The sequence below is a fragment of the Lacerta agilis genome, chromosome 12, assembly GCF_009819535.1.
Source record: "Lacerta agilis isolate rLacAgi1 chromosome 12, rLacAgi1.pri, whole genome shotgun sequence".
Lineage (NCBI taxonomy): Eukaryota > Metazoa > Chordata > Lepidosauria > Squamata > Lacertidae > Lacerta > Lacerta agilis.
The window spans coordinates 27,095,315-27,110,131 of NC_046323.1; the positions used below are offsets into that span (position 1 = coordinate 27,095,315).

The following is a 14,817-nucleotide window of genomic DNA, read 5'->3' on the forward strand; positions in this document are numbered from 1 at the left end:
TTTTGATTTGATCCTGGAATGTCCCATTTTTCCTTAGGACATCCCTATTTTCATCAGAGAAATGTTGGAGGGTATGGAGTTTTTCCCAGCCCTTCTTGCAGATGTCAGGGGCTGAATCTGGCCACTGAGGCTCAAATTGGTCAAGGAAGTAGAACTAAGGGGTGGGATTCTCAATGGCTTGGGTAACTGTTTAACTTTTCATTTCTACTGATCTACTTCTGTCTCATTCTAACTATAGGTAGTGTGTGTGTGTGTGTGTGTGTGTGTGTGTGTGTGTGAAGCCCCAACTCACATTAAGGCGAAGGCGACTGTACACAGGTGATTTGCTTGTTAGCTTATCTTAATTTGACTAAATATCATGTGAAACTTTCTAAGCAGCATTTGAGTGCATTATGTTAGTCCCCAACCAATGAAAGATGGAAATTACTGGACCCTGAGCCCAGTGGATATTCCCTACTCAAATCATCAACATGTTTGAAAAATATCTTTCAGTTTACTTTTCCCAACACAATAAGCAGAAGCCCACAACAGATGTGGGAATGAGGTAGAGAAGAATAAGTTTACTTTGAGATTAGCTCAATTATTATCATCATGTTGAAAAGCGAATCAAATAAATACCAGAATCCCCATTGTGATAGCCACTATGTAATCAAAAAGCATGAGAGGCAGGTCCAGAGGACATCTGTCCTTGTCAGGAGAAGAGTTTATGCTTTCTCGGAACATTGAGGCAAGAGTCTAACTTACAAGTATTTTATGACCAATGGTGTATAACTGCATTGCAATGAGTTAGATCAGATGACTGCTTAACAAGCTAAGATATGAATGAGCCTTTCACCTGTGCTCATATCCGCTTTGTTCCTTCCCTCTGAGCAAACCATGACTTAACCAGGAAATTATCCAACCACAGTTTCCCATTTTGTCCAAATTTAGAAATTCTAGTTAATACAGTAGTTTCAAAACAAGCCAGAATATTGAACCAACTTCTGGCTTGTTCTGAAGTTGGCAGCCACAGTTTCTCAGTTCAGATCAAATGGGAAACTCTGGTTATTTTGAAACTTCCCGATTTAATTGTGTCTCACAAAAAAAGGAAGAGTGAAGAAGGCAAACTTTTTTTGTTTTTGTTTTTCAAATCTCAACTTGTAAATTTGTGATATGATCATCTGAACGAGCTCAATGTGCACCTGAGGCAAAGGCTATAACAGACTCCTTTGTGTAGAAAATGTATCCCAATCAGTCTAGGCAGTGGTGAGTCATTTCCATTTTCACTTCCATTTTCGACTTTCACTTACAAGAGCAAGGATATATCTATTGCCAGTTGGTTGGTTGGTTGGTTGGTTGGTTGGTTGATTAAATTTGTATACCAACCTATACCCGCAGGTCTCGGAGCGGTTCACAGGATAAAAACCACAATATAAAAACACAAAACACATAATCAAAATAAAAACCAGAACAACCCAATAAGCCAAAGTATTTGTTGTTTCAGGTGTGTCTTGCTCACACATTTAACAGGTAGGATACAAGTCATTCTGAGTCCTTGCACACCTTTACAACTGCCCAGCACCAGCCCAAGACATTTTGAAACCTGATGGGAATCGCAAAAGGGGGCCCCCTCCACCACTGAAGAACAACATCAGGAACAAGAGCAAAATAAAGGTCTACATCGGGAACAATAGTGGGAGTAGACCAGAAGCGACTCCTATTTGCCAAGAGGCAGCCCTTATGAAGGGCTGCTAAATAGACAGAACAGAGACGGCTTCCAAGTCTCATGGCATAGCTCTTGCTGCCACCATGGCAGCCGTGGGTGATGCAGTCCTCGGAGGCCAGATCTGCTGCCCCTGTGGATCCAGCCACCTGATTCGGTCGCCTCAGATCACGGGTGGGCCAGCCCTATAACTGCCACATGTTTCCTGAACCATTTGGCCGATCTCTTTGGAAAGAGGTAAATCTTTGCCCAAAGTTCCTCAAGATAAAACCTTCCTAGGAAAATGCATTTTGAGGACATGATCCTAAACACATTACGAGTCGGAATGAAGCCCCGATGAGTGCGGTGGGATTTATTTTTGAACGTCCTGATAAATGCAACATAGTAGCGATATAATTCACACACTTCCTAAAAAATACTGAAACCCACTTGTTTTGTTTATTGTAAAAAATAATAATAATGAAGAAGCACAGAGACTATGAAACGAATTCAAATCCATGCACTTCACTGCAAAAAAAATGAAAAAGTTGACATATTCTGTCATACATTTATGTTTGACATGTGCCTTTTTAGTTACTCCATGCTCATCTGCCTGAATGATCTGTGATCTTATCTAGAAGTTAACTAGGGAAATGTGCTGTTTGACCTTTATGGCTGAATGGAGTCTATAAGGAAGTTCCCACTGACTTTGGAAGGATGCCAGCATGGGGTTGTGGTTTTTTAGCTGCTTAAAGGACACAGACCTTTTTGCAAAGAAAAGGAGAGAGGAAAACACCCCATATTTTAAACACATGGCTGGTTAACACAAATGAAATCACTGAGCAGAGGGAACACCCCAGGTTTTTTATTCTGGAGATTCCACCTCCTAAAAAATAAACGGAGAGCAGATTGTACTCATGCAATGCTACAATCGTAGCTTCAAGGTCTTTGCAGCTGTAAAAAGGGGTGTTTTAACTTAGATGGAAATCTGCCAGTCTATGCTAGTAAATAGTTTGAAAGATTCTTCCGGCGACTGTACCGAAGGGGTGGGGAGAATTATGCAATCTGAGGGCTGTGTTGCCAGAGACTGAACCTGGGATCTTCAGCATGCACTGCATGTGGTCCATCAGTGCATGTGGTCCATCACCGAACTTTGGTTCCCCATGTATGCAATAGGCATCTGTCTACTTCATGGTATCTCGAGCCATAGCCTGAGGCAGGGTGACTGGCCAGATAAACAACACAGCTAATGGAGTGGGTGGGTTTTGCCACCAAGTGAATATACAATACCTTTAGGAGTTCTTTTGGCTCACTTCCTTCATCCACAGCAATCAACTGGGCTCTTCCGTTCCGTTCATTGTCCCGAATGCCCACAGCAACCTGCGTAGCTTTCAGGCGCTCAAATTTATTGCATGTAGAGCCACACCACTGGTAGATCTCCTAGAACAAAACAAGAGATCTCATCAGTCAGCAGAATTATTGGGGAAAGCTTCACATGGATAGCTTGCAACATTCCAGCATCATTACAACTCTAAATTCTCTGTTGGAACGCAGCTGCAGATATTTGTTAATACTGACTGCACCTGGGTATTAAGTAAATTTTGGTTTATTGTTATGGGAACAAGTCTAAGGCATTCCTCTGTTTTTCTAGGATGGCTATGAGAAGTTTAGGATCATGTCCACACCCTAATCTGTGGGTGATCTTAACTACAATTTACTGAAACAAGCCAACACCATAACCCACGAGGGAGGAAAGCAATAACCACAAGCCTTACCTAAATTCATTCCTTACACAATAAACCATGGTTTATTCATTGTGGCATCACAAAGCTACAACTGTGTCTACAGAATAGTATACAGATCAGTTGTGTCTATATGGAAGAATGATTCATAACTGTTTCTATTAAGGACTAGCAAGAATGGTTATTTGAAATATATGCTGGTTGCCATAGGTTCCCAGAGTCCCTTATGAAGAGGGGTTGACTGTGGAACCAATCTGGGAATTGTAGCTCCATGTGGGGAATAGGGGTCTCCTAAAAGCTTTCGGAACCCATAATGAATCACAGCTCCCAGAATTATTGGGGAAGCTATGACTGCGTAAGGGACGCGGGTGGCGCTGTGGTTTAAACCACAGAGCCTAGGGCTTGCTGATCAGAAGGTCGGTGGTTTGAATCCCCGCGATGGGATGAGCTCCTGTTGCTCGGTCCCTGCTCCTGCCAACCTAGCAGTTCAAAAGCACGTCAAAGTGCAAGTAGATAAATAGGGATCGCTCCGGCGGGAAGGTAAACGGTGTTTCCATGCGCTACTCTGGTTTGCCAGAAGCGGCTTAGTCATGCCGGCCACATGACCCGGAAGCTGTACACCAGCTCCCTCGGCCAGTAACGCGAGATGAGTGCCGCAACCCCAGAGTCGGACACAACTGGACCTAATGGTCGGGGTCCCTTATGACTGCTTAAAGTGGCATCACAGTGCTTTGCAAGTATTTGGTGTGAAGGCAACTCATGGCAGCCCTTGATGCCAGCCCTGCCTGGTGATTCCTTTGCTGCCAAAGATGAAGGCTTCTTTGATTTGCCCTGGCATCCCAGCCGTTTGTTTAGCCAGTCGTTTCTGTTTTCTTAATTATTGTTTCACAGTTCACAGCTGGCTCTTCTTAATTGCTGTCACTGTGGCTTTGATTGCTGCATTTTGATTGTTTCATTTCATTCTTTTAATTGTTCACCGCCCTGGGAGATTATGCTAAAGGACAGCTAACAAGCTGGCTGAATAAATAAATCCCGCAAACTCATCCAAATAAGCTTGTATGGAAGCAGAACCTTTAATTCAAAGACAAGCTGCGAATAATTTGACAACAAAATCACATGAAATGAACAGATTCTGGTAGCCTGAAAGTAGAAAAACAGAAAGGTGGAATAAGAAGATGCTAAAGCAGTGGCGTCCAAACTTTTTTCAAAGAGGGCCAGATTTGATGAAGTGAAGGGCCATGAGGGCCGACCAAAGGGCCAACCAAAGTTGTTGACCTTTTCTTAGGATTGAAGTTGTTGACCCTTTTTTAGGATTTTACCCCCAAGTTGTTTTTTGGGGGGGGGTTGACGTTCTTGAGGTTTTTTTAGAATTGAAGTTCTTGAGGTTCTGTTTTTTTTTTTTAGGATTTTACCTCAGGAAATAAACTGCCACAGGGGCTGGATTAAACCAACCGGTGGGCCGGATTAGGCCCCCGAAACAGACTTTGGACATGCCTGCTCTAAAGGAACTACAGTTCCTAGTTTATGTGCTTTGCCTAAAATTTATCTCCATTAATAAACATCTTGTTCCTCAGTCCACAGGCATTTTGGCACATAATGAATGCACTCTGAGCACACACCCAAGAATACAGCACTTCCTACTTACCAGTGAAAGGAGTACTAAATGAAACTAAGTCCACGCCTACTTTCTAGACCAAACAGCTTCACTATTCACAATTCACTATTTTGAATTCTGATTCATATTCCAAAAATGCTACTAAAAGCACTTGGCACGTGCCTAAAGTCAAGACAGCTATTAATTCCCCTGCCTGCAGTGAATGGGTCCCAATTGGTGAGATCTGACACAACTCTTTACAATTTTAATAAAAGCCAGGTATCTGAAAGCCTTTCAGAGTCCCAGCTGTGAAAGGTTTCTAAACTTTCAGAAAAGCAAGAGTAGATAAACGTTCCAGATTCCTAGGCAGCAACATCTAATGCAAATAAACTCACTATTTGACCGACGAGTCGGTTTTCGCCAAGCCACACCCTGCATCATCAGGCATTGGGCACATAAACATACAGCTCAGCTGAAAGGGGTGAGGACTGTTGTTGTTATCAGAGACAGGCAGGACTCTTAAGGGAGGGGTGAGGAGGCAAGGGGGGAGGATCATGGGGCCAGTGATTTGTGCACAAGGCAGGAGTCAGGGCTTGGGGAAGAAGGAAAGTCAGGGCTGTCAGAGACAGGGGAAGAGTTGCAGGGAGGGCAGGAAGAGGAGAAAGAGCCGGTCCCAGTGTGGTGTAGTGGTTAAGAGCGGCAGACTCGTAATCTGGGGAACCGGGTTCGCGTCTCCGCTCTTCTACATGCAGCTGCTGGGTGACCTTGGGCTAGTCACACTTCTTTGAAGTCTCTCAGCCCCACTCACCTCACAGAGTGTTTGTTGTGGGGGAGGAAGGGAAAGGAGAATGTTATCCGCTTTGAGACTCCTTCAGGTAGTGAATAGCAGGATATCAAATCCAAACTCCTCCTCCTCCTCCCTGAGAGAGTTGAGCCATTAGGATCTCCTCAGACTAATGTCTCCAAGGTCAAGGAGGGGCCCTATGTGCCAGGTGCAAAGGCGGAAGATGCAGGCTACTTGCATGAGCCCCGTCAGGCGAGGGAATTGAGTTTGGGAAGAGGTGTGGTCATGTTGTTGCATCAGTGGTCCAGTTCAGGGCACAAGCGTGGAGGGGAGTAGATGCCTAGCTAGCTACGTAGCAGGAGGGGTGTATATATGCTGTGCACCTTGGGAGATGCTGAAATTCAGTGTTTTGCCAATAAATAAACTATCACCTGCTTGTTCTACTTAGGCTGAGTGTGCACAGGCATGTGTGCAGAGCTTCACAAGCACCACTGGTCAGCTGATTAATTATCCAAGTTTTTTAAAAAAACTTTTGCTGATTTTATTTGTGTTCTATTGATACATTGTGTATACTTTAAAAAAATAGTTTTGCTTAATTTGGCTGCATTCCATCAATAATTTTATTATGTACATCATTGAGGGTTTTATATTTAACCGATCTATCAATCCTTCTAAACAAACAATCAAGATCCATGTTCACTTTGAATGGTAATTGAAATGTACATCCTGGTTTGGGTTCCACATTTTAGGGAGGCCCCCACTTCCAAACATTTCCAATGCATGTGTCTTCTATTCTGCAAAAATAGGTGGCGGCCATTCTGCATGGGGGTGCCATTCCTGGGCCCCCATATGCATCAGCGGAGCAAGCATCAGCTCTCCTCACCCCCATTCTGCCCCCTGTTCTGCCCTCTTCTAGGTTGAAAAGGACCCACGTTATCGGCAGTCTCATGTCAATTGGATGCACGCAAAATGGCCGTCGCCTGTACTACATAACCTACCAGCAGCATGCAGATGAAATATGTCATTAAATTGTTTTCAGGAAGGAGTGGGGAGCTGTGTTGTACCTTGAAAAGGGGTTGTATACATAAGTGGGCACAGACAAATGAGAGTCAAGTGAGAGTTGTTCCTAGCTGTGTTACGATTCCCAGACTGGTCAATTCTAGAATGTTCTGTTTGTTCTGTCAGTGAAGCCTTGCCCTGGGCTGACCAGAAGAAGTCCAAGTCTTTTTTCTGACATTTGTCATCTCCCTTTCAAATAATAATAATAATAATAATAATAATAATAATAATTAATTGTTTATACCCTGCCCATCTGGCTGGGCTTCCTCAGCCACTCTGGGTGGCTTCCAACAAAATATAAAAAATAATAAAATGTAAGACATCAAAAACTTCCCTTCAGATGTTTTCTAAAAGTTGTGTAATTCTTTATCTCCTTGACAACTGATGGGAGAGCGTTCAGTTGTTATTCAGTCGTTTTTATCTCCTGCTGTGGTTGCAGCCTTGTGGCATATTTATTGTACTGGGGGCTTGTTTTATCATTTAATAAAACTGAATTTTATCCTTTTTTCCTTTTGTGGCCTGGATGCCTGTTCCCAATTACCGGTACATGATCTGTTTAACCTTTGTGTTTATGTGTATCATCATTCACACAGTAAGGAATCATTACTGGCCTGGAAATGACATAGTGGCAATGTAGTCAAGTGAGAAATCTAATTAGCCGATTAACATCATTTTTGAGTGTTGAAAGGCACCCCAGAACAATATTTAGGCAGACAAACACATATCACCAGCACAACCTCTGAACTGATAATGAAAACCTCTTTTCTTCCCCTCTCACACACATAAACTAAATAAAAGGACACGTGGGCATTAAGGAAACAAAAAGAAGAAATAGCAATTGGGATGTTTCAGAGTGTTCTGTACATTAACAGTGAACTCATTCTGTATGTGTGGATTCTTACGTAGCCAAAATGGAATCACCCACACACAAAAGGAAAATATGAGTAGGGTTGAGGAGACCCCCGAGAAGTACAAAAAATGTTATTTTTAAAACTCTAAGCTGGGGAAGACCCAATGCAAACTGATTGCGTTTGGTAGGCACAGATTGCAGATTCACTGCTGGAGGGTCAATGAAAAATGTGAGGAGGGTAAAATGGAGTTTCCTGGAAGAGCTGGCTGGAACCCTGACAAGAAGCACTTTTACTCTGCAGCATTTTATTGCAGGTCCAAGTTGTTTCAAACCACATATTGCCTTTTAGAGAAATGTTTTTTCAGCTGCAGCTAATAGCATCTCATTGCTGATTCTACGAAGTATTCTGCATTTTCATTATCTTAGTTGTGCAATGTTTATTAGTGGCCAGTACGAACAGTTATGCGAACGTAGCAGAATATTCTCATTTAGCAACGCTAGTGTGCATTTGCTATGGAAGGCTTGCCAAATTAATCAGATTAATTGTTCAGTAAGGCACCTGAATTTCAAGTTCTTGCTTCACGTACAGTAAATGCCAACCAGATGCACAACCACGTAGGGATATGAAATGAGAAAATCTCAACATCTCTTGACTTAGTCAAGAAACAGAAAAAAACGCTCAAAGCATTTTTTTTGGAAATGCAAATAACATATGGAAATATACTGCATGGGCAAACACCATGGCTCCATGGAAGCTGTGTTTGCAATCCATGGGCCTGATCTGGTTACAAAAGTAAATCAACACGATTTGAAGGTTGTCGTGTGTTTCCTTGCTACACCCTCAAAATACCTAATCTGCCACACTGTAATAAATTGTATCACTGCAATCCCAAAATTCCTCAGAAGGACAGCAGTACAACAGAGCTGAGTGACCTTTCAACACACACAAAAGCAAGATTCTGAAGTGGCCCAACTGTAATTATGGACATAAATATGTTTATTCTACAATAGTCTTATTCAGGGGGGAAAAACAATTCTTTCCTTCAAAACTCTAGATTGGGGGTGGGGGATCTGTGGCCCTCCAAATATTACTGGACTCCCACTCCCATCAGCCCCAGCCAGCAGGGTTAGAGATGATGGGATTTGGAGTTCAACAACAACAGGAAAGCCATGGGTGTCCCCACCCCTGCTTTTAGCTCACAGCATCTTCCTTCTGCATTCTCTCCGACCTTTCACAATGGGCTGCTTATTCTCAGTTCTTTGTAATGTTAAAGGACGCTGGTGGTGCTGTGGTCTAAACCACAGAGCCTAGGGCTTGCCGATCAGAAGGTTGGCAGTTCGAATCCCCACAACGGGGTGAGCTCCCGTTGCTCAGTCCCTGCTCCTGCCAACCTAGCAGTTCGAAAGCGCAAAGTAGACAAATAGGTACCACTCTGACGGGAAGGTAAATGGTGTTTCCGTGCGCTGCTCTGGTTCATCGGAAGTGGCTTAGTCATGCTGGCCACATGATCCGGAAGCTGTACACTGGCTCCCTCGGCCAGTAAAGCGAGATGAGCGCTGCAACCCCAGAGTCGTCCGCGACCGGACCTAATGGTCAGGGTTCCCTTTACCTTTACCTTGTAATGTTAAATTCGTGAACATTCAGCCTGAGTCCCATATTGACCACCTGATTACGAATACTACATCCTTAACCAGGTCTCATGCCACTGCCCTAAGTCAAATTTAATCTTTTGACCACACAAGGGGAGTAAACAAGATGAAGGGAAATAGCAAATCTGATTCCAATCTTGAGAAATCCTGGCTTTTTTCAATGCTTCTCACATATGGTTGTTTCTGTCTTTGATTCAGAACTACATTAAGATGAAGGTAGGTATTCCTTTTTAACCAAGCTTTGCTGGAGCCATTTTAGAGCACGTCAAATTCTAGCAAATATTATTTCCTGTTGGTCTTTCATCTGCTTAAATGCTTCAAGGGATGTGGTCAGCAGCAAACCACCAGTGCTTGCGACACAAGTTATTTTGAGTCTAATATCGCAGAGGAAGGGTTTGCAATGTATAGAGATCTTGGTTTGAGGCTCAGACATAATTATATGGCAGTTTTGGTAGGAGATTTTGTTGCTTTGGAAAACTTCATTCCTTGACCACTTACCGTTCCAAGATCAACAATGAAGCAGTCTCCTTTGTTGAAACTGTCCCAGCTAAGAGGAACTTCTGTGGCTCTAATCACTCTCCGGCCTTTGATATGCAGAAGTCTTCTTGCGCTGAGGTCATTGGTGATGACGTGATTAAAGCCCGAGGCAACACCACCTGCCTAAATAAAGGGGAGCAACTTAGGGTTAGTTGGTTTCTGTGGTGGAGTATATAAGGACCTAGTACACATACACAGAAGCAGATCATACATCACACCCAACCAGTTTTGCACTAACACAGAAAACTGAGTTTGAAACCTGAGAAGATGGTCAGGGAGATAGACCAGTTGCTTATTCTGGGTGGGCTTTCACTTCCTTGGAAAGGACAAGTTTGAAGTTCGAGGCTGTACCTGGATCCATCTTTGTCACTGAAAGATCAGGTGGCCTCGGTGCCTTTTACCAGCTATAGCTGATACATCATCAATAGCAGTCATTTTTGGACAGGGAAAGTTAGGCCAAGAGGATCAATACATAAGTAACCTTAGTGGTGTCCACTAAGAGGGCCAGATTTGATGAAGTGAAGGGCCGTGAGGGCCAACCAAAGGGCCAATTGAAGTTGTTAAGCTTTTTTAGGATTTGATCCCAAAGTTGTTGAGCTTTTTTTAGGATTTTACCCCAGAAAATAGACTGCCACAGAGATTAAACGGACTGGTGGGACATAGACTTGATTATTACAATACACTCTGCGTGGGGCTGCCCTATTGAACTTCCAGCAATTATTGAAGACTTAAAAAAAAAAATTATTCCAGCATGCATTTTAATTGATGTGTGATTTTACAGTCTTAATTGATTTTGATTTTTTGTATTGTATCTTTGTAAACCACTTAGAGACTATTGTTTGCTTCAAGCTCTGCTTTAACACCGAATCTGAATTGTAACTTCTTTTTAGTTCCCTTTTCACAGGTTCCAATTATTGTAGAAACATCATGCAATCACACTATTACACACCTTATACTTCATGCCGCCTTTGAAATATCCAACGAATTGCGTAGACTCATATCCCTGGATTTCCCGATGCTGAACAGGCTTTCCTCCAAGATAATCATCCATCTGAACCGTAAAGATGGCTGCTGCAGTACTTTCATCCTGACTGCACTCTTTTCCTAAAACCAGACAGGAATGTTCTTAATAATATTCTCGATTTCCTAAAGTATTTCCCCTAAAATAAGAATATTTAGAGGAGCAAAATAGCAAAGAAGGGTGAACTATTACAGATTAAATGCCTGCCTGTACAATACAGTACAGTGGTACCTCGGGTTAAGTACGCTTCAGGTTAAGAACTCCGCTTAAGAACAGAAATTGTGCTCGGGCGGCGCAGCGGCAGCAGGAGGTCCCATTAGCTAAAGTGGTGCTTCAGGTTAAGAACAGTTTCAGGTTAAGAACAGACCTCTGGAACGAATTAAGTACTTAACCCGAGGTACCACTGTACAGTTAAATTAATTTTAGATGCCATGAATTCCTCCTAAGTAACTTTGTGTAGTCCGGTTTGCTGAGGCCAACATGGGAAAAGCAATGATGTCTTCCACTTACATACATACATACATACATACATATGTCTGTCTGCTTGTTTTTTGGTCATTTGTTACATTTATATCCCGCTTTTCTTCCAAGGAGCTCATGGTGCTCTACTTGATTTTCCTCACCCTCTTGTCACAGGAGCCCTGTGAGATAGGTTAAGCTGAAGCCTAGTGACAGGTCCAGGGTCGCCCTCTGAGCTTCATGGCTGAGTCCAAGTTGAATGCTATCTAGTTGGGGTCCTACTGAATTGAATGTTGCATAACACTCTTGATGACTGCATTTCCACATGGCTGCATCCATGCTAATCCAAAGCAGAGCCCCATTTGATGCTCTTGTCTGTACTTCCGTAGTACAGTACTGGTAATTCACAACTTCAAAATATAATCTTTAATCTCAAACACAGTGGTACCTCGGGTTACAGACGCTTCAGGTTACAGAATCCGCTAACCCAGAAATAGTACCTTGGGTTAAGAACTTTGCTTCAGGATGAGAACAGAAACCACGTGGCGGCAGCGGGAGGCCCCATTAGCTAAAGTGGTACCTCAGGTTAAGAACAGTTTCATGTTAAGAACGGACCTCCAGAATGAATTAAGTTCTTAACCCGAGGTACCACTGTATAACCTTTAATAATCTCCCATCACATGCAGCCAAAGAAGGTATCTTCAGGTCCAGGACTTTGTTTTGTGCACCAAACAGAAGCCGTGTGTGTGTGTGTATGTATGAAACCTCAGGTGCAACCTCAGGTCAAAATGGAAATTGGCAGATGTAGATAGTTTTCATCAAGGGATATATGAGTTGAGCACAAAACCAAGCAGAAAAAGATTTACACATTGCCAGACCCTCTCCTGAGAGGCCAGAACCACTTTCAGCATTTTAGGCCCCTAGCCATGATAATAAAAAATGATGATGCACGTAAACAAAATAAGGCACCCCCGCCAAAAATAATAATAATGAATGGCTTGTTTATATAATCAGCATATCTGAAACGGCATGTACATCACAGTCCAATCTTGTGCCATCAGAATGGAAATATTTTTTTAAAATAATATGGATGAACATTTTAAACTCAGGTTGGATGGCCATCTGTCAGGGATGCTTTGGTTGAGATTCCTGCATTGCAAGGGGCTGGACTAGATGACCCTCAGGGTCCCTTCAAATTCTACAATTCTGTGATCCTTTAATGTGACAAAATCTATTCTCAGCTAACCCAAAAAATGCCTTTTGCTAAACCACATCTATTCGTTGATTCAATATGCAGTTCTGAGCTGACAAAGTGTGTTGCATTTTGGTCCGATGTGCATCAGCACAAGCTGTGAAACTTATCAAATGCCTCCAAAATTGACAAAGAGTCTAAATCTGAGGGGCCCAACATTTGAGCTTGAGACCCAGGCCAAAGGGCCTTCCTCCTACCCTCCCCCCACTCGTATCGGCCCTGCACACAGCCTCTTCTGCAAACCACAGGAGATACTTAAACACAACACAACACAACACAACACAACATGCTAAATGGGTCGGACCCTAAGACCAAGATTAACATTACCCGCAAGTTCCTAGTATCTGCAAAGAAACAAACTCTTATGTCACCTTGGAGGCTAACAGATTCATTGTAACAAGAGATTCTCTCTTGCATTTATTGTAGGAGGCAAATCTGGTTTCACCTTTCTGGCTGGCACACGTCACCTTGGAAGGCACCGGATTTAGCCACATTGTGGGAACCCACAATAAATATGTTGATAATATCATTCTTTCTACAAAGCCACATGTGTGTTTAGAGCTTTAAAGGGCACAAGAGGGCAGGTCCCTGCCTGCGGGGAGTTTGCAATCTAGACTGAACGGTGCCATAAGATTCCTCTTTGTAGCACCTACAACAGATATCTGCTGCTTACAAAACAGCTCGGGTGCAGAGCTCCTTTGCAACTCATCTTCTGGAACCAGCCTTGCAACTGATGTCAGCACCAAAGAAGAAACACACGCATCTCCCCGCCAGTACTTTAAATCCTATAATCTGTGCCCCGAAGGAGAAACAGAATTCTGCAGAAACATTATGGCATCAGCTGGGTAACACTGCCAAAACTTTTTGATAGCAAACTCAGACGGTTGAGAGGAACACTGTGTCGCATCTGCTTTGCACATGAAGGGGCTCAGTTTCAAAACTCAGCATCCCCCAGGTAAAAGCAGGTAGAGATTCCTGCCTGAACCCCTTGGGCAGTGGATGCTTGTCAGTGTATAACTGAGCAAGTTGCACCAATGATACCAAGCAGCTTCCTAATAATGTGTAGCAGCAACAAGGAAGAAGGGGTGTCAGGAGCCAACACAGAAGGAGAGACAGTATGGTGTAATGGTTAGAGCACCGGACTAGGGCCTGGGAGAATCAGGATTCAAATCACCACTTGGGATTTGAAGCTCATGAAGTTCACCTTGGGCCAGCCACCGTCTCACATCCTAACCTACCTGACAGGGTTGTTGGGAGGGTAAAATGGGAACACCCCGCATTTCGACCAGGAGCCGCTTTCCCAAGCTCTCTTGAGCAAAGCGTGGGAAAACATAGATATGGCAAAAGCACCTTCCTGAGTGAGCATGTCAAACCCTCTTGAGTAGAAGAGATTGGCTCATCCACAAGAACTTCCAGAAGCAGCCAAAAGCAATAGCGCATCATGTGGCCCCTTAAAGCCTAGCGGGCCGGCAGGTGCCGCTAGACAGGAGGTGGCTGATTTGGCTCCCTCAATTCTGCCCTGCATCCACCCCCGCTGCCCCGTACCTAGCCAGTAGTGCAGATTGTAGAAGGTGGCGTTGCTCCTCTTGACCGTGTGCAGCACCAAGTAGGCGTCGCCCACGTAGAAGTTGCCGTGCAGCGGTTCGGGCACCGGCACCAGATCCAGTTTCTCGATCCGCCAGATCTGCAGCCCAGCCCGGTGGCCCGCACTGGCGAACTCTTTGTGGTACAGCTCCGGGGGCGCCATCGATGCTCCTCCTGCCCCGACGTCAACCAGCGAAGTCCTTCCCGAAGTGGCCCAAAGTTGAGCGTAAAAGCGCACGAGCTTTAAGCCCACTTTGCAATTACGCAGCCGGACGGAGTTTGCAAAGCCGGCGCTGCAGTTCCCCTGTTTTATGGCACGAGCGCTGCGTTTGCACAGCCAAGGGGCGAGGCCTGTCAGTTCCCCAAGAGGCGGGTCTTACGGTTGTATTTCTCCCCAGAGCCGACGGGGCGGCCTGGAGACGCCTCGCTGCGCCCAGCCCCAAGCGCACCTATGGCAAGGCGAGGGCGCGCGGAGGGCAGGAGCTGCTGCTGCTGCTGCTGCTCAAAGGCCGCTTGTGCGTCGAGGAACCGCAGGAAAACCTCCAAAGTGCTGCTCAACTCTCCTCTCAATCCCGGCCTTGTTCTGTCTCCTCTTTGGAAGCGA

General features: G+C 44.2%; 1 protein-coding gene across 1 annotated transcript in view; it reads right to left on the reverse strand.

Moving 5' to 3' along the window:
- The window catches only part of SCIN (scinderin), a 40,723-nt gene extending 26,122 nt beyond the window's left edge, over positions 1-14,601 (reverse strand). The window contains exons 1-4 of the mRNA XM_033165836.1: positions 14,175-14,601; positions 10,847-11,001; positions 9,859-10,020; positions 2,972-3,121 (exon numbers count right to left, since the gene is read on the reverse strand). Coding sequence (XP_033021727.1) covers positions 2,972-3,121; positions 9,859-10,020; positions 10,847-11,001; positions 14,175-14,376 — 669 coding nt within the window. The 5' untranslated portion in view covers positions 14,377-14,601. The remainder of the gene's footprint in view (positions 1-2,971; positions 3,122-9,858; positions 10,021-10,846; positions 11,002-14,174) is intronic.
- Between the last annotated feature and the right edge of the window lie 216 nt (positions 14,602-14,817).